This window comes from Topomyia yanbarensis, chromosome 1 (assembly GCF_030247195.1).
Source record: "Topomyia yanbarensis strain Yona2022 chromosome 1, ASM3024719v1, whole genome shotgun sequence".
Taxonomy (NCBI): domain Eukaryota; kingdom Metazoa; phylum Arthropoda; class Insecta; order Diptera; family Culicidae; genus Topomyia; species Topomyia yanbarensis.
Genome location: NC_080670.1, coordinates 69,655,948 through 69,678,550, shown reverse-complemented (window position 1 = coordinate 69,678,550; position 22,603 = coordinate 69,655,948). Strand labels below are relative to the sequence as shown.

Below are 22,603 nucleotides of genomic sequence, written 5' to 3'. Positions count from 1 at the left end.
AAAACATTCCGCTTGCCACAAAATTGCTTGCAAAAGCTGTCAAAACTGCGCTTCCGTTGGAGAGACGGACAGAAGAAAAAAAGAGCGCACAGAGTGCAGTCACATCGCAAGTTTTGCGAGCGACGTAAAAGTGGGGTTAAGTATCGCGTGGTTCACCACGGACACCTTTCAGTATCGAACCCGCTGGAAACATCGGCTCCGGAATGCTGGGATTGGCTGTGGCATTGAACCCAATCGTCGGACGCTGTAGGTTTTCGAGCACTAAAGAAGGTGCTGCATAATTGAAGTCGTCAAGTTTAAAGCCGGAAAAGCGGCCGAAACGACACCCAGCGAAGGCCAGAGAACACTCGTCAGTAAAACTCCGTCGGAAGGCTAGCGCCGGCGAGAGCATAGACCCAGACGAGTAAGGGGCAAAGCGTTGACCGACTCAAAGACGGCTCACGGCAACCAATAGCACACCGTGTAGTCACAGTTGCTGAACGGAGGACAAGGTAAAACACTCATCATTCTCATTCGTAGAGCTTTACTGGACACACGTCAAACTTTTCAGTTCAGAACGGCGAACACGCGACACAAATTCAGGACGAAACGCGACAGCCCGCGTGGCATTACACCAAGGCCACGAGAGGCGGTAACCAGAAACTGAGCACCAAAAACCCTCACCAGAGGTAAGGTTTTTGCTGCTGGGTAGGAAGCAATGTCGACGATCACTCGGGCATCCGACGAGTAACCGCTAGGAGCGGTGGAATCGCGAGGCTCAGACGGAGAAATACAACGTTGGAAAATTTGAACGGCGTGGCCGTCAGGGAGTCGTCGTCGCAGATGCATGGCCATCGGAATTCTTCAGTCGTAGCATATAGTGTGAGGCTACACCCCAAAAAGTGAAAATAGTAGAGTAAGAAGAGAGAAGGATGAAGAAGAGAGAGGTGGTAAGGGATGGAGGAATGGAGTAGAAAGAGCAGAAGTATTTGGGCAAGAGAAGTGGAAGGATTTAGATGTCAAGAATTATGTGGCTTGGGGAAATATATATTTTGTGTTTAAGTTTGCCCTGTTTTATTATTGAGCGGCCGGAGCGGAAGTTCTTTCAACATTAGTCGATACCACTGTACGTTTTACTTGAAACGTTTATATATATATATATATATATATATATATATATATATATATATATATATATATATATATATATATATATATATATATATATATATATATATATATATATATATATATATATATATATATATATATATATATATATATATATATATATATATATATATATATGCCCATTTAAATACAAAAAACTTCTGCTCGTTTGAATATGCCAAACTCATCTCATCGGACTTTTACTAGAATACATTAGTGTTCTTTTATGAGAGACATGTTATGTAATGATGTGTAACGCATTATACTTTTTGTGTTTTTGAACATTTTGCATTTATGATTGCGATGTCAAGGGAAAATGTTGGTTAAATGATATTTATTTAATTCTCATAATTAATGTTCTATAACTAAGCTATTATCCTATTTCCTTACACGCGTTTACCCCATCTTTTCGTAAATAATAATATGCTCAATCCTTAACCAAGCAGGTTTCTTAGAGTGGAATTTTCTTAATAACCCTGCAATTGTCATGTGTGATAATCGACAATGAATGAAGTACCAGGACATTACTTAAACATCGATGATTCGTAAAACCTTTTTCCCAGTTTGCCTCCGGAACGCGCACCGTGGTGAGTTTATTTCTACACGCACCTGACGCCACATATTATTTAAAGAGCAAGAAATCGCGGTTCTCTCGCACCAAAAGAAAGAGCTTTCTCCTTTTTCTGTTGTGTGTTATCAATTCATCATTATATCTTCCGTGTGTATTACTAACGTATTACCTACCACCTACCACCGAAGAATGCGAGCTGACATTAAACGCAGCAGCAAGGCATCCGTATCCTTAGTATGTCTCTGAGTCTCAGTTGTCCAAACATGGTGTCGTCTATGTAAGGACGGCCGAAAACTCGAAATCGGAATTGCGCTACTGCTGGACAGTTGCATATCAGATGATATGAGGTTCCGTAGTCGGATTCACAAAGATCACATGAAATAGACTCAGTGCGCTGAATAGTTACCATGTGATAATTGAGTTTGCAGTTGCCGGTTAAAGCCCTGGTCAGCATACCGAAATGGAGCTTCGAAAAATGTAGAAGATTTTTCGAAATCACTGGGCACGGTTGTTCTAGAAACGCCTTTGTTTGGCGACACGTTTGTAGATTTCTCCAATAATTACGGTGCTCGGACGAAGCCCATGACCGTATTTTTCCCTTATCTAACTTGTCGAAATTGGCAGGGTGGGCTCAGGACCAACGAAGTCTGTCGCTGAACCTGCCTGGCCAATTCGTCAGCCCATTCATTTCCACTAATACCAGAATGTCCCGGCACTTCGACAAGATAGATAGTTCTTCGATTTGCCTGACTACCGGAGCAGATATTTATAACTTTGCCGGACAAACTCAGTTGAAGGGCCGATAATACACCGCACATGATCGCAAAAATTTCTGCTTGGAATACAGTACAGTTTCTACCAAGTGAGTGAGATTGTTCCAATCTCATTTCAGGACAGTAGACACCAGCACCAGAACGTCCCTCCATCAGATAACCGTCAGTGGAACCGACTACTTGCGTTTGTTGTTGTCTTTCCAAATAGCTAGACAACCACTCCTCTCGAGAGGGAATCTTCACATGGAATGTCCTGTAAGGCAAAGTACATGTGAGTGTTATATCGCTGGGAGCAAGAATATCTTCACACCGTGTAACCATTTGTGACCACAATCGCGTATGACTGGTAGCAAGATCAACATGGTTACTGTTCCAAAGCCTAGTAACCTACAGTCTGTATGCACATGATAGTGCTTCTTGTTTGAGGTGTATGCGTAATGGCTTAATATTTAGAAGTGCCTCAAGAGCAGCAGTCGGAGTTGTGGTGAAAGCACCAATCAACGCCATGAGCGCCGTTCTTTGCAGATGGTTTAGCTTTGACTGGACTGTCATCATCTCTCTCCTCTGCTACCACACAAGGCATCCGTATAACAGTATTGGACGTACAATTGTCGTGTTAACCCAATAGATGTATTTTGGTTTGAGACCCCCGGTCTTAGCCATTAGCGGAGGAATATACGAAATGAGGAGCTCTCCGTCGGAGTAATTTAAGTGTGAGACGAAGTACTGGTTTCGGATCGTTCTGGCGCCAGCGTATTGAAATTCACGCTCCACCCGGAATCGCCGGAACGACATCGGCATCCTTCTGGTTTGCCCACGGAAAAGAGTACAACAGGATAACAACTGGCATCGCATCAGGGCCCCGGTGAATTGAGTTACCGACCCAAAGCTGCGTAGTAAGATGCCGTCGGATACTGCCTTCGTCGAAGCGTGTACAGCGAACGAGCGGCTTCCGCTAGAGACTAGTACAACCGATGTGCATGCGTACCTCACAGTTATGAATTAGAAAGAAGTCAGTGGACCACACTGTTTGAAAGAAACCTAAAAATTTTTATTGAACCATATGTAGTATCTTCCTGTCGGTTCTCACGGTAAAAAGATCAAGTCTGTATTTACCAGGAGGCATGTTGGTAGACTTGAGTGATTCGTAGTCATGCTGCCTAAGCTCGACCCCTGCCAACAGAAGACGAAAGATAGTCTATAGGATATTAAGGCTCAAGTTACCTTTTTTGAGCTTGTGTTAGAATTGAACGCATGATAGTATGCATAGGAAAAAATGTGTTCAGTTTTGCCGCCGATTTATCCTTATCAAGCATTTATTAAACGCTAAAAGAAGAATATCAGTCGATTTATTAGATTAGGGACCATTCATAAATTACGTAACGCTTTTAGGGGGGGAGGGGGTACAACAAGTTGTGACTCATACGTCTCCCAACCTTTGAACGGAACGGATCGTTATATTTCACAGTGGTGTTCGGTGTGTAAATTTTAGTGAGTGAAGGTCATCCTTTGTTCGTTCGTTAGCTGCCATTCTGCTGGTGCCGGCAGTAAATCCAGTACATTGTTTTCGCTGGTGCGGAACAATCGACGTTGTTTGCAGATAAGTTTTGCTTTATTTTTTTTTTCCTCGTTTGCTTTCTTTCCTTTTCCCTACTTTTACTCTACCTTGTAATCAAATAATAAGACACATTCCCGTTTATATAACGCTCTGCCCTCGTGCTTAAATGGCCGAGGGCGAAATACCATCTGATGTAATCATGGAAGTCCCTGATCCCCCTAATACTCGCATTGCTCCCCGTATAAAGCAGTATCCAGAAGGTTCCTCTGGGCCATGGGTGGTATATTTTCGGACCGGAGAGAAACCGGTTAATATATTAAAACTTTCTCGAGATCTGACTGCTAATTACCCGGCCGTAACTCAGATAACACGTGTTCGGGCAAACAAGATACGTGTTCTAGTGAATGATCTCGGCCAGGCAAACGCGATTGCTTGCTGTGAGCGCTTTACGCGGGAATTTAAAGCGTACGTGCCTTGTGTGGCCTGTGAAATCGATGGGGTAGTGTCCGAACCGGGCTTGAAATGCGAAGAACTGTTGGAGCACGGGGTTGGCTGCTTTAAGGACCCCTCTCTTGAACAGATTAAGATCTTAGAATGCAAACAATTGTATACCGCAAACACCGAGGGAGGTAAGACTACCTACTCTCTATCAGGCTCGCTTCGGGTGACATTCGCCGGGTCCTCTCTTCCCAACTACATCCTCCTTGACAAGGTTCGCCTACCAGTTCGCCTGTTTGTACCGCGGGTCATGAGCTGCAGCAATTGCAAGCAGTTGGGCCACACAGCCACATATTGTGGAAATAAGAAACGATGCGGCAAATGCGAAGGAGAGCATGAGGATGACTCTTGCGACAAAGAAACTGAAAAGTGTATTTGCTGCGGGGGCCCTTCACATGCTCTTAAATCATGTCCTGCGTACAAGCAGCGCGGGGATAAAATTAAGCGCTCCCTTAAGGAACGCTCAAGGCGTTCTAATGCAGAAATGCTAAAGAATGCTTCGCCATCTGTCCTGTCCGAAAATCCCTATGCTGGTTTGGCTAACGTTGAGCAAGAATCTGACGACCCACGAGAGGGAACATCTTTGGTTAACCCAGAGGAATCCAGGAAGAGGAGAAATCTAGCCTCGTAAGGGTGCCAAGGTGTCGTCCACTCAGAGTGCGCTAACTACAATCAATAAATCCAACGGAAGTGATGCACAAAAGCCGAAGCAATTTGCTGCAGGACTTGGAAATATTAATTCTAACAAAGAGTACCCACCACTTCCAGGGACACCAAAAACCCCAAGTGTCCCCTTTTTTCAAACAGATACTCAGTCCAGTAGCGGACTAATGAAATTTTCTGACATAGTGGACTTAATTTTCACAGCTTTCAATGTTACTGATCCTCTTAAAAGCCTTCTGATACGTTTTCTCCCTATAGTGCAAACATTTTTGAAGCAGTGGACTACTAAATGGCCCCTCCTTGCAGCGATCGTATCCTTCGATGGCTAAGTCATCGAACGAGGTCACCGATTCGATCACTGTTCTACAGTGGAACAGCAGAAGTATCCTCCCGAAAATCGATTCCTTTAAATTTTTACTAAATAGTTTAAAATGTGATGCTTTCGCATTATGTGAAACTTGGTTAACTTCCGATATAAATCTCAACTTCCACGACTTTAATATAATTCGTCTGGATCGAGAAAACCCCTATGGAGGAGTACTTTTGGGGATCAAAAAGTGCTATTCTTTCAACCGAATTAACCTCCCTTCGACACCAGGCATTGAAATTGTCGCTTGTCAAGTTTTAATCAAAGGTAAAGACCTTTGCATTGCTTCCATCTACATTCCTCATAGAGCCTCGGTAGGGCACCGAACGCTTTGTAATATCACGGAATCCTTACCGGCACCGCGGCTAGTTCTGGGAGACTTTAACTCGCACGGTACGGTATGGGGCTGTCTTCATGATGATAATAGATCAACATTAATCCAAGATCTTTGCGATAATTTCAACATGACCATCTTAAATACGGGAGAAATGACGCGGATTCCTACACCACCAGCACGCGCAAGCGCGTTGAATTTGTCGCTTTGCTCGAAATCGCTACAGTTAGATTGCATGTGGAAGGTGAACCCTGATCCCCACGGTAGCGATCATTTGCCTATCGTGATTTCAATTGCTAACGGTTCAAGACCATCGGAAACAATTAATGTATCGTATGACCTCACACGGAACATTGATTGGAAGTGTTACGCGACCGCGATATCCGTTAAAATCGAATCCACTCAAGAACTTCCTCCGGAGGAAGAGTACAGGTTTTTGGCTGGCTTGATTCTCGACAGTGCGAATCAAGCTCAGACTAAACCAGTACCCAGCGCGAATACCCATGGACGGTCTCCCACACTGTGGTGGGATAAAGAGTGCTCAGAGCTGTACGCGGAAAAGTCCACTGCATATAAGGCCTTCCGGGAAGACGGGTTACCCGCTAACTATCAACAGTACGCGTCGTTAGAAAGGCGAATGAAGAGTCTAATGAAAGCCAAAAAACGCGGTTATTGGCGCCGGTTCGTCGACGGGTTAACGGGAGAAACAGCGATGAGCACTCTTTGGGGTACGGCTCGACGTATGCGTAACCGTAATAGTACCAACGAGAACGTGGAATATTCAAACCGTTGGATATTCGCTTTCGCCAAGAAGATCTGTCCGGACTCTGTCCCGGTACAGAAAACGTGCCGCGCCGCGTCTCCTCACGATACCGCGAACGAAACACCGTTTTCGATGGTGGAGTTCTCACTTGCTCTCTTATCGTGCAACAATAACGCCCCAGGGTTAGACAGAATCAAATTCAACTTGCTGAAGAATCTTCCTGACACTGCAAAAAGGCGCTTGTTGAATTTATTTAACAAGTTTCTTGAGGGTAACATTGTCCCTTATGAATGGAGGCAAGTGAAGGTCATCGCCATCCAAAAACCAGGAAAACCAGCCTCCGACCACAACTCGTATCGGCCGATTGCAATGCTGCCCTGTATTCGGAAGTTGTTCGAGAAAATGATCTTGTTTCGCCTCGACAATTGGGTTGAAGCAAATGGCTTACTGTCAGATACACAATTTGGCTTCCGCAAAGGCAAAGGGACGAACGATTGCCTTGCGTTGCTTTCTACAGAAATCCAAATGGCCTATGCTAACAAAGAGCAGATGGCATCAGTCTTCTTGGATATTAAGGGGGCTTTTGACTCAGTTTCTATCAACATTCTGTCAGAGAAGCTGCACCAGCATGGTCTTTCACCAATTTTAAATAACTTTTTGCTAAACCTGTTGTCTGAAAAGCACATGCACTTTTCGCATGGCGATTTAACAACATCGCGATTTAGCTACATGGGTCTTCACCAGGGCTCATGTCTAAGTCCCCTGCTCTACAATTTTTACGTGAATGACATTGACGATTGTCTTGCCAATTCATGCACGCTAAGGCAACTTGCAGACGACGGGGTGGTCTCTGTTACAGGGCCCAAAGCTGCCGACTTGCAAGGACCATTACAAAATACCTTGGACAATTTGTCTGCTTGGGCTCTTCAGCTGGGTATTGAGTTCTCCACGGAGAAAACTGAGTTGGTTGTTTTTTCTAGGAAGCGTGAGCCGGCGCAACTCCAGCTTTTATTAATGGGTGCAACGATCAACCAGGTTTTCACATTTAAATATCTCGGGGTCTGGTTCGACTCTAAAGGTACCTGGGGATGTCACATTAGGTATCTGAAACAGAAATGCCAACAAAGGATCAATTTTCTCCGAACAATAACTGGAACATGGTGGGGTGCTCACCCAGGAGACCTGATCAGGTTGTACCAAACAACGATATTGTCGGTGATGGAGTACGGGTGTTTCTGTTTCCGCTCCGCTGCGAACATACACTTCATCAAACTGGAGAGAATCCAGTATCGTTGCTTGCGCATTGCCTTGGGTTGCATGCACTCGACCCATACAATGAGTCTCGAAGTGCTGGCGGGCGTTCTTCCGCTAAAAAATCGATTTTGGGAACTCTCATATCGATTGCTCATCCGATGCGACATTCTAAACCCGTTGGTGATTGAAAACTTCGAGAGGCTCGTCGAGCTTAATTCTCAAACCCGTTTTATGTCCTTGTATTTCGACTACATGGCACAGAGCGTCAATCCTTCTTCGTACAATCCCAACCGTGTCCGTTTCCTAGATACTTCTGATTCTACCTCGTGGAGCAATGGGGAACTTGGACGATGGCTACATTCGATTATCCCAAAGGTATCAACGAAGCCTTGGTTCGGGGGGATGGATGTGGGTCGGGATTTTATTCGCATAATGTCCCGACTTATATCCAATCACTACACCATGGATGCGCATTTGCGGCGTATTGGGCTTGCGGAGAGTAGTCTGTGCGCTTGTGACGAGGGCTATCACGACATCGAACACGTTGTCTGGGTATGCGCCGGGTATTGTGACGCCAGGTCTCAGTTAAAGGAATCCCTTCGGGCCCGAGGTAGACCACCCAATGTACCAGTCCGAGATATGCTGGCAACTCGTGATTTCCCCTATATGTCCCTTATTTATACCTTCATAAAAACGATAAATATCCCAATTTAGCCCCTCTCTTTTATTTCTCGTTTTTAGAGTTTCCTCCTGCCTTGTGGAACCGATCAGCTCCAGAGTGCCACTATGTAACCGCCGTCGCCCTTACCACTACGCCTGCATAGAAGGAAACTGAAGAGAGAGCGACTCGAGGTCCGATGACTTTTGAAGGATTCCCCGCGGGTCCGAAGAATACCATCCGCCAATCCGGTACTCGACGACTTACTAGACTGAGGCGCAAATTTGTTTCGCTGATCCCCCTTCCCCCCCCCCCCCCCCGTTCGAGCGAAAGATGCAAGTTTTGCTCTTCTTTCCCTGTCTCTCCGCTGTCCTTGATACAACTGCTGCTACACTGATGCGGAAATAAGCCACCCTCTGAATATCTGGACCAAGCATAAGTTTTAGTTAAAAAATTCAAATTATTATTCTGTATTCCTAGTTTTAAGATAGCTATAATTTTTACTCTTTATTGAAACTCTTGTCCTCCTATTTTGTAAATAGAATTGAATCCCTAGTTTTAAGATTTCTGTGAAGTTTCTCATAAATATTTGTTCCCCCTTTTGTGTACTAAACTATATTGTTAGTTTTAAGATAACCGTAAAATATTTCGTAAAATACTATTACTCCCCCTCTTGTATATCAAAGTGAATCCCTTGTTTTAAATTTTTTCATAAAGAAATCTTTTGGCCCTCTCTTGTATATTGAATCTTATTTCTAGTCTTAAGATAGCGGTAAACTTTCTTATCCTTTGTAAAAAAAATATTTCAACATTGTAACCTCCTAGTTTTAAGATATCCAAAATGTAAAAACAAAAGCATTTGGCACCGCCAAGCTAACGCATTTGTGCCTATCAAATAAATGAAATGAATAAAAAAAACAAGTTGTGACATGTTGTGACATAGGGGGGAGGGGGAGTTAGCTAGATCGTTACCTTACATGTTTTCACCGAAGAAAACAATTTTTTTCTGGGAATTTGTTACGTAATAGGGGAGACAATTTGTTACATGGGGGGAGTCAATTTTGGGCAATTTTTGCGTTACGTAATTTATGAATGGTCCATTATCACGATTCAAATCATGCAAAATAGTTGGTGGAAAAATAATTGACCGGGCGGGATGGTGCTTTTGAAAAAGTGGCTTTGGTTTTTTCACTACGCAGTTGTGTTGCGTGCCCCGGGACAGTGTGGTGGTGTGACGAAAAATCACCTCGACTTTTTCAGAAGCACCATTCCACCCGGTCAATTGTTTTTCCACCAACTATTTTACATGATTTGAATCGTGATGATCTAATAAATCGACTGATATTCTTCTTTTAGCGTTTGATAAATGCTTTAAATGGACAAATCGGTGACAAAGTTGAACGCATTTTTTCCAACGCATACTGTCAAGCGTTCAATTCGTGTAGACGCTCACCGAAAGTTATTTGAATCTTAAGCCTGTTTCTAATGCCCCTGCCACTTTTAGTTTTTCGATCTGTATACTTCACATCCTTGCTTTCATTGGAGAAATATGCCTCTAAATTATCATAACTTTTCCTATTCAGTAATCTCTAGCTAATTGAATATCGCCAAAAAGTAAAAAAAAATGTGTCTGCATATTAATCGAAATACAAAAAGGAAAACGTAACGGAATGTTTCGTGTGAGTTGAACATTACATGACCATAGCGTAATAAGAAAAAAAAAAAAAAAGGCAGTCGGCCATACCGGGATTCGAACCGACTACCGGTAACCATTTGCTCATTGGGCATAGCTATTCATTGACGGGGACATACAGACATATAGTTGCTGGTCGAGAGATGGCATAGATAAACTGCACCTCAGTGCCATGTACCTATCACAGGCTAACCGAGTCGTGGCTCATTATTTTACAGGTTGAAAACTGTACAATTTTATGATCAACTGCATTAACATTATTTTTAGTGTGTAGCAGCAACAGCTAGAGACAGAGAGATGTCACGGCTGCTTCTTCAAGTATCTTCATTGGTTCGGTCACTCACATTACTGATTCAAGCGAGGACGACATATTAAACTTAAGTTAAAATCAGTGACAGAAATCTTCTTAAAATGATTTTAAAAAAAACTTTTTAAATACCAATAAATATATGTTCTAATACAAAAATGTCAAGAATTTGCAAACACAACCATAAAAAGACTGTTTTAATTGGTGAAAAGACAAGCTGTTCTTTCTGCAATTTACGAGTTTGTTTAGTTTGTTGGTCCACTTAACACGTAGATTTTAATACTTTCAAACAGAAAAATTTCTTAATTTCGAAAACAAATTATGTAAACAGTACTGATGAAATGTCACTTTCGCGAAATGCAGTATTAAATAACAAAGTGCAATCAATTCTTCCAATTGGACTAAAAATGAATCTGTCTTTGAGACATCTACTAAATTGAGAGAATTACTACAAAACATATGGCGCAACTATCATATTTGGATTAAAATCTGGCATTGGTTCACTGATAAATTGTGTTAATCTGACGCCAACTCAACATATCATGCACCTAATCGATCAAAAGCAATTTCACTTACAATCTCCACAGTTCCCACATGACTCACCTGAGCAACGCTGGATTATTCAGTGGTTCCTCTTTGGGGACCACCTCGAGTGACTTCCCGGTAGATTTTTCCGCGTGGTGATGTTTGAATTTGTCTTTCTTGTGTTGTGCTTTATCTTCCCGCGCTTTCGCCACCGCTTTGCCGTATTTTTTCGGCAGTGCTTTGGCGTAGTGCTGATGGCCGACATCGGATAGAGTCGTTATATAGGTAATTGGTGTCGACTTGGGGTTCGCTTTCCGAGACCTGCTGCTTGATCCTAACGATTTTGCCAATTTGACAGTTTCATTCTCATTTCCTCTGATCGCCGCCGTAGAACCCTCTTCGTCATCGGGTGCGGCTGCTAGCGTTGAAATTACACACATTAGCAGCAAAATTAAGCTAAAATGTAAATAAAGACGGAAAATATATAATTAGTAATTAAACAATAGTACCGATTAATGATTAATGAACATTGTTTTCCCATCTCCCGATTTTCTCCCGACGAAATCAACATTGGACATCGACAAACAAAATTTATAGGCATGAATGAGTGTGCAATTACGCGTCGCAACGATTGTAACAGCTCATTTACGCGATCGTACCCCTGAGGCGCAGTTCAGTGTATTTAGACCACTCTCAAAACCGGTGGGATACGAGAGAGAGAAACTACAAAAATTGGACATTCCAGATGGCCTAATCAGAACGTGCGACCTAATGAAGTGAAAGTAAAAAGTGGCTATTGCGCCGCACACGCAAAAGAACAGCCGCGGTGTGTATCGCGTGGAAACGCCTATGGTGGTGCCAATTTCCTGTTGCATTCAAGCAAAAAAATCGGGTCGATCGCAAAGAAGGATCGGAATTGTTTGAAGAGAAAATTCGATGTATTCATGCTAGATAATTACATGGTAGGTTTGGATTGAACTTTTATCATTATTGTCCAAAACAAGTTTTGGGTAATGTGACTAAAACTAGTGAGATCCGAAGGATCTGAATTTCAAAATCATTATTATATTACTAACTGAGGGTTCGTTCTAGGAATGTCAATCAAAGCAGACAAGGGAAACCGGGGCCAATTGGCGGTGCTTTCAGTTTTCATTTTTTACCGCTTTGATGTAGCCAGATTTTTCAAAATAGAACACGTGGCATGGAGGGGCAGACTGTTGGCAACATCTTTTAATTTTATTAAAATGTTTGATGCATTGTCTCCATTTTTAGAGACAAAAATATGTGACGCGGGAAACCCGCCAACTTACCCCGGGGCAGATACACCATAAAATAAGAAATCAAATACTTCATGGGTGCCTTTGGAACGTGCTGAATGTCTTCTCAATAAAACTATATATTAACTATATGCTATTATATTTCAGTCTCAATACCCGGGAAAAACTGACTTTGACGCGTACTCCATATTCAATGGCAAATTTTCGAAATTCTTCAGGCGATTGGCCGAAGTAAATGTTTCCTGTATTGACGAGATACACAAGAAAAAGATTTTCTTACTTTGGAATGACTATTGGATGACTATTTTTGCACCGTAAATAGTACCGCCAACTTGCCCTGAAAGCAGCACCGCCAACTTGCCCCAACCGCATATTTTATAAAAAAAAACAATTTAAAAAATAACTTTTGTTTGTGGATAGATAGAATATCTATACGGATACTGAAAACTCATTTCACGCACCATCGAAAAATATATTCATTTGCGAAATAGATTGAAAATCATCCCAAACAACACAAAGTGTTTGAAATTTAAGAAAATTACTTGGTACGCTCGAAAACACAATATCGCACACAACTTCCACAAAACAATATGTTTTGCAACCAAAACACATTGGATAATGGGTTTCACATAACTTGAGGTGCATAATAATTGGATCTTTCGTGAAATTTTGTCTACTTTCCGAATCTGTAACAAGTTTTGATGTAGGTGTACATTTGATAAAGTTATAACATATTTGTCGAATGAAGATTCGTCAAATTGTTGTAAACGTCATGAAAGAATGTGTCTTATAAATATTTAAGCGCAATCCAACCACTGCAAACCGAGTTGTCGAAGAAATAGATACCTCAACCGACTACTGAGATAGATAAGGGCTCATCTACTTCACAACATTACATAATAATTGATAGGTACTACGAAGCATGTTCTCGCCGCTTATTAGAAGACGACAATTAGTTTTCGAAGATATGCAGACTTTTCAAACACATGCCCTCCAATCGGAACGATGCATCTGTAGCATTATATTATTATTTTGTCGTATCATTGGGAGAGTAGCAAACAGGGTTGCTATGATTAATAATAAAATCCACTTGTTTTGAAGTCATGCTGCTTCTTTAGGTAATAACTTTTCTCAGGCGAATTTTCACAAATTTACAATGTTCCACGAATGTGTTCAGTAGAAGAATACCTTTAGAAATATATAGTGTTCTTAAGAATTGATTGAAGAGGTTATTTGTTAAGAATTTATTTTCAATTTTAACCGATTTTCCATACTAATTTCCATATAAACTTTGAAATTTTTGGAGGGTCCGTAGACACAACCGATCGGTACCAAAATTTGCACAATTACTAAGGGCCATAATAGGAATCAGTTGAGCCTGGTGGAGCTAAAAGTCAAAAACTGAACCAGTCTATTGTCTAATCTGAAATGTACGTACCATTTATAAGTTTCAAGATATTCAACCTCAAACTTCAAAAATCGTTTTTTTCTCGAAATGTGCTAAACGGCGCTCATCACAAGATAGCTCAACAGTGACGAATTGTCAATCAACCCGAATCAATAAATTGATTTCGCCTGCCAGCAACCCATCGACCATAATCAGCATTCCAAAACATCACCATTCGCTTATAGTCAACAATCGTCTCTCTTACTTGGTAACAGATATTTGTTGAGTGGGTGTAAATGACAACAGCACTAATAATAATATACAATTGCTAATCTCCCTTTGGCCATGACTGTGCTGGTTAACTTATTTTCTCTCGGATCCGCTACAGCTGAAGTCGACCAGTTGCTTCGAGCTTGTCTGCATTATTCCGCTTCAATTCGTCTTAGTCTGTCGCGAACGCAAAATCAATTTTCACCCGCCTCTTAAATTTGAAGAAACGACCAACGACGGCGTTCCGCTACTAAGCCCAGGTTAATGAATAACAATTCAGAGAGACTATTATTAACAGATTCCCAAAGCAAATAATTTACCGATCATATCTACACATAATCGCAGCCCACGAGGCATCCACAAATCCACAATTACCGGCGGGACTAAAGACATCCGAGCGCCGACGTCAATTAAATTCGTTACTGGGTGGATGACTTATTTTCGTTTTTCTGTATAAAATACGATTCACCATTTCCCCGCATCGGATGCAGAAGGCACACGTATAGAAATCGAAGGTAAATAGTCTTTAAAGCATCGAATATGGAGCTGACAAAGAAATCGTTTAAATTATCAACATTTAAATGCCGGGCCGTAAACGATTTCCGCCGTATCGATCGACGGCGACGATGGAAACGGAGTGATGCCACTTCAAAAGATTGCATTGATCGGGCCAAACCGAAACGGAAAGTTTCTGTTGTCATGAGTCTGCCAAATGTCGGTGCATGTCGTTTTGTTGGCGGAACTATGCAATAGTGAAATTGTGCGCTGGTACTCAACTGATGGCGCGCACAGTAAACGACCAGGAACGAGTAATGGAAATTCTTTCACTCACACGTTGCACGTTATAGACGGTCTCCAATATTTGGTGGAGAAAATACTAATAACAACGTAGAACCGTGAAATGAAGAACACGCATTGGGATTTTGTGAGTTCTAGAGGTAAGGCTTGTCGTATTGAAGAGACGATCCGAACGGGATTAGTTTAGTATTAATTGATTAACACACCAGTTTAGTAATTAAAGTTTGCCGCAAACGGTTTTATCGCCGTGGAATTTTAGGTTGGGTAATAAATTTTTAAACACTGTAGGGCAGCACCAGTGATTATAGCCAGACGGTAGAAGATGCTTTCCTAATAACTATCAGCTCTCATCCTAAATAGTTTTCTTGTCATAACTTACTATTTAATATGAATAAAAATAAGAACGGGAAATGTGTATGTGTCCTGATTAGGCATATCAACTAAAACGGAAAGCTGGCCCAAACATTGTGGTAGCGGTGATATATGGATCAGTGGGATATACATATGACATTGAAAACGCTTTACTATACTATATGCGGCCGGGTATAAGTGCAAAATACAAATTTGAAATCCAATCCGCGTCACGAAAATGTGGAATAGTTTTAAACGATTGTAACGAAGTTAATTGTTGATGGATTTGCGTCATTTGATCGTCAATCGATTCATAAAAGTCTAACTTAAGAGTTATTTGTAGCTTTATTTGGGTAGTTCAATTGTACACTATTAAAAAACAGTATTATTATGAGAAGAATGATGAATTTTCAAATTTTGACCACCTATCAATTAAAAAAATTGCCAACGAAAAACTGTTACAAACACTATTACACTATTGACAAATCCGTAAATTTGTTAAAAAAAATAACCAAAACAAATTCAATTTTCGTAAACTTGCCCAAGATTTCCCCCAACAAAGATCTCATCACCATTTTCATATACTTAATATAAATCTCATCGCTTGACATAAAATGAATATTTCTGACCGAATTCCTTCATTACCACAGCTGCTCTGTTGGCAGCATGAGCAAGATTATTGCTGCTGTTGCTGGTAGGATTTCGCAGCGTTGATTGCACAAAAGATAGGAATATGCCGAGTCGTTCTTCAATTTCTTATTTGAAGTACACTGATAGCGGTAAGCTTGAATCTAGTTGGTACCGCCACACGGTACTATCTTTGATTTTAGGCCTGAGTTTAGTCCGGTCAAAAACGTTAGTACCTGTCATTGCAGAAATGGCTGCATCCTGAAGCCAAACGAAAAAGGCCGCCATGTTCCTCTTGCATACATCTCAATAATTTAGTTCAACTTTTTGACCTTCATGTGCAATATTATGGCCCATGTTGCACACAAACCATATAAGGGCAAGTAAGCAAGTTTTATCCCGTACGAAAAACAGGTGTAATCGAATTTTAATTCATTTTTTTAATATTCTTTATCGTTCCATAGCTAGAAGGTGCTACACGCTCATTTCAAAACACCACATCGAACTGTCGAACGAAATTTTATAATTGGATTCAGAGATGATTTTTTTTTCTTTTGTAAGTTTACCTATGGCTATCAAAATTAGTGAAGTTTAATTTGCTCACAATTTTTTAGTAATTTTAACATGAGGAAAAGAAAAGAATATATAATCACAATTTGTTCCCTTTTCTAGTTATATCTTCCCACAAAGAACACAATAAGCAAATGGAAGTTTATTTATATTTTTATTGCTTTTGAAAGAGTTAAAAACTAAGATTGAATAAAAAATTGTAAATGAAGTCATGCCATATAGCCTAAGTAACACTTTTAAATGTGACCGCAAACAAGTTGCTACAAATATTCTCATTTTGATCTTTATTTAAATGTTATCGGAGCTTGCTTGTATTGTTTCGCTATTTATAAATTTCTAGTATATCTTGAACGATTTGCATTTCCGCTGCACAAATTTTCGTTTAATAATAGAACAAGTATGCACAGGGTATGAAAGAGTTGTGAAAGCTAAGACTAGACAGATGACTTGGCAAAATGACGCAAAAAGTTGAATACGGAAAAATCGCCAAAATTGTGTCGAAACTTAAGGGGGGTTGTGTAAGGTATTATCGGCAAACAAGTGGATACTTGATTTTTTTTTCGATGCAAAGATTGTTTGTCTTTTCAGTCAGGCTCCACATCGAAAACTTGTTTTGCGTTATGCACCATAACTCAAAATCTACTGGACCAAACGTTGAGACATTTGCATAGTTGTTTTTCACAACATTTCACAAGTAATTAGCTTTTATTTATGGTCGATTTTCGATTTTTTCGTAGCACTTTGAAACCAAAGTCCGATTATTGCTGAAACAACGATTAATATGTTATTGTAAAATAATAATATTAAGCACTTTGCAAAAAGCTCTTGTAGTTGCCTGGGCAATGATGTGAAGAAGAAGAACGGTGCAAAATTCAGAACGATTGGTTCAAGAAATTTTGAGATATTATTTACACCGCATTTCGTCGAGGTGCCTCCTGAAGATTCATTGTCTGCATCCAGTATTAGGTTGAATTTGTAAATTTATAATTGTCAATTCATTATCAGACAGACCGCAGACTATAGGAAGTAACTAATTGTAATTTTTATTAATTAAAATTACTGTACTTTTGGTATTTCAGGCTTGATTGGGTAACCGTGCTGATAATTTGAATTACTTTATTTTCAGCAAAGTAGTTCTGCCAAATTCTATATGCTGCTAGTAGAGTAGTTGGGTAGGACATTTTCGACGTTTTTACATTTCTTATAAAAGAAATGTATAGAATTCGCTCAAACTTTCAAGATTTTTTCCGAGGCCCGGAGGGCCGAGTCTTATATACCAATCGACTCAGCTCGACGATTTGGGACAATGTCTGTGTGTGTGTGTCTGTGTGTGTGTGTATGTAACGGACAAATTCTCATTCGTGTTTCTCAGCAAAGGCTGAACCGATCTTATCCAAACCAATTTTTAATGAAAGAACTAAAAAACAGTATGAACGCTATTAATTTGTTTTTGATTCTGATGTTTAGTTTCCAAGATATGAATGTTTGAATGCGTAAAAATGGCGTTTTTTGCAGTTTTTTTAAATTATCTGCCGAAATCGACAATATAGATTAACAATTTATATATTTTTAGACAGCTTTAACGAATACCTTTGGAACAAGCTATAGATTGTTGAAATCGGACTATTATCAAAAGAGATATTTAACATTAAATGCGGACGAAAGATTTTTATCATTTCCCATTGCCAGAAATATGACCAAAAACATGTAATCTATTATTAACGCCAAAACGGCTTAGTTTAGGTCAATAGTATCTTCGGAGAATTTAATGAAGGCAATATTCCCTTTCTTTTGGTATTGTGCTTTTGCTGATTAATCCCCCTATGAGTGAGATATTTTCACAAATTTTCTTGAAAGTGATTATATCGAAATGATATCTTCAGCAAATTTGTAGCTCTTACTTTTGCGAATAACTTTACTGAAGACTTCAAATATCTATTTTGAATACTTTAAAAGTTATGGCTTGTTGTTTGTGGATTACTCTTTGTCGCCTATTTATTGTTCAATATAGTAATAATCCATCGAAATAAGTCAAACATTATTTCAATAAATCGAATTTTGTATTTCATTTTTCTATCTACAACCGCTAGAAATAATCACCGAACACTTCCAAGTTGTCTGGAAGGAACTTGATAACTTATCAGTGCAAAAATGTTCATTTGTACGAACCTTCTGACTGCAATTTTTCTAACTTATAACCATCGGATCGATCTGAAACATATCGGAAAATGAAAAGCGAAATAAATAACTACAAGCAACGGCGTAGCCACGAGAAGGTTTTGGGGTTTACCACCATACAACCCCCCCCCCCCACCACACCCAACAAAAAAAATTGGATTGAAGTTGAAAATTTATTGATGCTGACTGATTTAATTCAATATTACAATCACAATTATCTGATCCGTAGATTGATAACCTGTTGTTGTAGACATCATGAGGACGTTTGATAAATTGTCGGAATGGGGTCCTGATATGTAACTGATCTATTGGTCTTGATTTCAAAGTTTTCCAATTGCATCAATATCAAATTCCTGCCTGAAAACATTCCAATGGAAAATTCCAGAGTTCTGTAATCAATCATAATCCTCAGATTTATTTTCAAATTGAGCTCGTTTTTGTAGAGATGTACTGTAATAAGGGTCTTTATTTAATAGGAAGCGAAGTTAAAATTGATTTAATGAAACATAGAACTGCTCACCAAAAAAATGCATAACTTTCAACATTTGCTAAAAATGTTTTTGCCTTTCTCATTCACTCTAAAATTCGTCAATCTAATCCTGACCTGGAGGGCCGAGTGTCATTTGCCAATCGACTGAGTTCGTCGAGATCGGAAAATGTCTGTGTGTGTATGTATGTGTGTGTATGTGTGTATGTGGAAAAAAATGAAATGTGACCTCTGTTGATCAGAGATGGCTGGACTGATTTGCACAAAGTTAGTCTCAAATGAAAGGTACAACCTTCCCATCGGCTGTTATTGAATTTTTTTATTGATTGGACTTCCGGTTCCGGGGTTACGAGTTGAAGAGTGCAATCACGCAGCAAATTCCCATATAAACTGAAATGAAAAAATTTCAAAATCAAATTTGTATTTTTGATGCCAAATGACTTTAAAATGCATGAAACATTGAGATGTTTGACAAAAATTGACTTTTTTAGACTTTGGTACATTTTTGCCTTTCTCATATAGAAAGGTTATGCAATCACTCTAAAAATCTTCAATTATACCGGCCCGAGGGGGGTATGCAGTGAGGGGTTGCTACTTTAAAATTAAAACTAGTTTAAAATTTCTTAACAAGTTGAAAATTTTCGGCAATCAATATCACATAGTATCTCAAGATCGTGGCTGTCGATCGATTGTATGTATGTGCAAATCGTACTGAACATGTAATATTCATTTCCACCATTGTATTGAACATAACCAGCCATGGAATCGTAGTCTGGACAAATGAGAAAAGCACAATTGCACCACTAGGTGGATTAAAACAGGTTTATATTTTGGGAATGCGTCGAGTTGAGACGAAAACGTAATATGATTAATAACGAGGATAACACTTTCCGAATGTAGAGAGAAATTTATGAAAAATGACGATTTCCATTCGACTCTAGCAGGTTCTGATCGATTTTGATGAGCATTTGATTTTTGTTGTATGACCAATTATATGTATAGGTCAAATGTTTAAAAACAGTAATTTAAGGTCAAGATAGCATCATTTTGAAACCGCCAATTTCGGAGATTTAGTATCTTCAATAAGTTTTACAAACGTTAAACAGCGCATCATTTGATAAAATAATTTTGACGGTATATCGTCAATGAAGTGTTCCCGATCAGAAACACATAACAGAAATATTTCAAAACTATATCTCGCATTGTTACTTGTTATAAATTTCTGTTATTTTAACTACTAACGAGACCTAATTTATAAAACAATATGTTACAAAAATTGTGGTCTGTTATAAACTTGTTATTTCATTCTGATCGGGTTTATGGTGAATTTTCTCAGGTTAATATTCATGACTACAATAAAGTCTCAACAAATTCGCTAAAGATACGAACCTTGTTACTATTTTCTGGAAAATAATTCTGCATAATTTTAAAACTTTAAAATTTATGGTTTCGGAATTGTGCCGTTTGGACAGTAAGATCGATTTTCACCAAACCCCCACCAAACCGAATTTCTGGCTACGCCGCTGACTTCAAGTAAGTAGAAACAAAGTCGTTCTACACTCGAAAGAAACTTCTTCGAATGCTGAATATCTATTATAATACATTGACACCCCAATTTTATCAGCCAAATATGAATTGCCAAATATGATTTTTTTATTGCATCGAACTACAACAATTTTTAGGTAGCTGTCAAGGGGTTATTTTATAGACTTCTTCCAAAATTTGGCGAACCTATTCCAATTCGTATACCAATTAATTGGTATACTTAAGGGTTTATATGTTGCAGATAGAGAAAATACTGAAGTTTTCAGCTTTTTTCCTACACAATATTACGAAAGCTTATTAAACAATTTTTCCTAATATGTTTGTGAAAATTATAAACTATTTGAAATATTTTAATAGTTTAATTTTTTATTTAACCGTGATTTTTTAATAAATAGTGACCATCGCTTAACAACGTAGTCTATTTTTCATAGCTTGCGGTGAGCACGATCTCTCGAATTGCTGAACTGAAAATTATGGAATAGAAATTAATTTTTAGTGTTCTTTACAGATTTAACTCGCCGCACAGATAGCTCTGAATTAGACCCGCTGGTGCCCTAAGACGATTTCGCTAGATTTTCGGAGCACTGTGCACCCAGTGCATTAACGCAAGTGACGGAAGGTTATCGAAAAGTTTCGTGAACATGAAAATTTCAGTAATGATGATGATTTTCCCAAACGGTTCGTTTTCGAGAGGTTTTTATTTGTTCTTTGGCATTAGGATTAGCGATAATAATTCAAATCAAGGATACTACTGGGAAGTCACCTTTAGAAAAAGTCGATGTCGAAGTAAAATTTGGAACTATGCACGCATGCACTTCAGAGATAGCGTGATATCAGGAGCTGCGATTTCATTTCAACGCTTTTTTGTGAAAAGGGCGATACTCACAAATGTAAACATAAGGCTTTTTTCATACATGCGAATGATTAATAAATAACCTTTTTAGGAAAATTCAGTTTTCCCACCACAATTTAGATATTTTATTAACAGAGCATTAACAATAATTCGATGGTATGTCTATTTTATGGGCCATTTTTTCGCTTTCCTATTGATTTGGTTTGAGATTTCTAGCACTGATGTTGTCCTATGCTGATTTGAGCGATTCTCTGAGTCCTGCCACTATCCCATGTAGTATATGTTATCAAAAACATCGCGAAGCATCAAGTTCTAAATGTTCTCAAACGATATAATATCCGAAGAGAGTGATAAGAGTTATAAGAAATGTCTCATCACACTGTTAGGTGGATTAAAAGCGTTTTTTCATTCAAAAGAGCGCCATTTCGCTTAAAATCAAAATATTGAAAAAATCCTAAGTACATCGCTATTGACATAAGGAATAGGAAAAACTTTAGTTTTTGGCGCTAGGTCAAAAATCACGGGAGATAGATTTCCGGCCATGAACCCCTTCCAAAAAACGCGCATGAGGTGAAAATGCTGCAGAGCCGCCATCTTGTGATGAAATTGCTCGAAAAAATTATTTTGTTTGATACAATACTTATGTTATAAATCCCATTCAACAAGATGTCGATTCTCCTTTTTATTGAGTAATGAAAAATTCTCGAAATGAGCTTATTTTTTCGTGCTCTACAGTGGTGTAACCCCTAAAAAAATCGAGGATTTCAAAATCGTTTTTAAAACATGAATGCATCAGACTATTAAATGGCATAAACAGTGAATTTTAAATTAACTTTACTGTACAGTTTTTTAACATTGCCGTGTATTGTTGATCAGAATGCAGCAATGGAAATGGCACCATCATGTTACCGGAAGAAGACAAAAATATGTAAAAATTTGCTTCTCTTGCATACATTTCGTTATTTGCAATCCTCTCTTCGGCTTTCTTTTGGATAAACATGGCTCTCTTTGCTCGCAGTAAAGATGGCAATAAATAAGCCAGTTTATCAGGTAGAAAAGGCAAGTACTGTCGAACGACACTAATAAAATAAAATACTAATTAATGCGTAGAAAACTACGCATTTTCAATAAAAGTGGAATAACCCAT

The 22,603-nt window shown here is 39.3% G+C and overlaps 1 protein-coding gene across 1 annotated transcript in view; it reads right to left on the bottom strand.

Annotated features, from left to right (window-relative positions):
* LOC131677880 (uncharacterized) overlaps positions 1 to 22,603 on the bottom strand; it is a 135,622-nt gene that overhangs the window by 4,114 nt on the left and 108,905 nt on the right. The window contains exon 2 of the mRNA XM_058957967.1: positions 11,192 to 11,569. Within this exon, the coding sequence (XP_058813950.1) occupies positions 11,192 to 11,569 (378 nt within the window). The remainder of the gene's footprint in view (positions 1 to 11,191; positions 11,570 to 22,603) is intronic.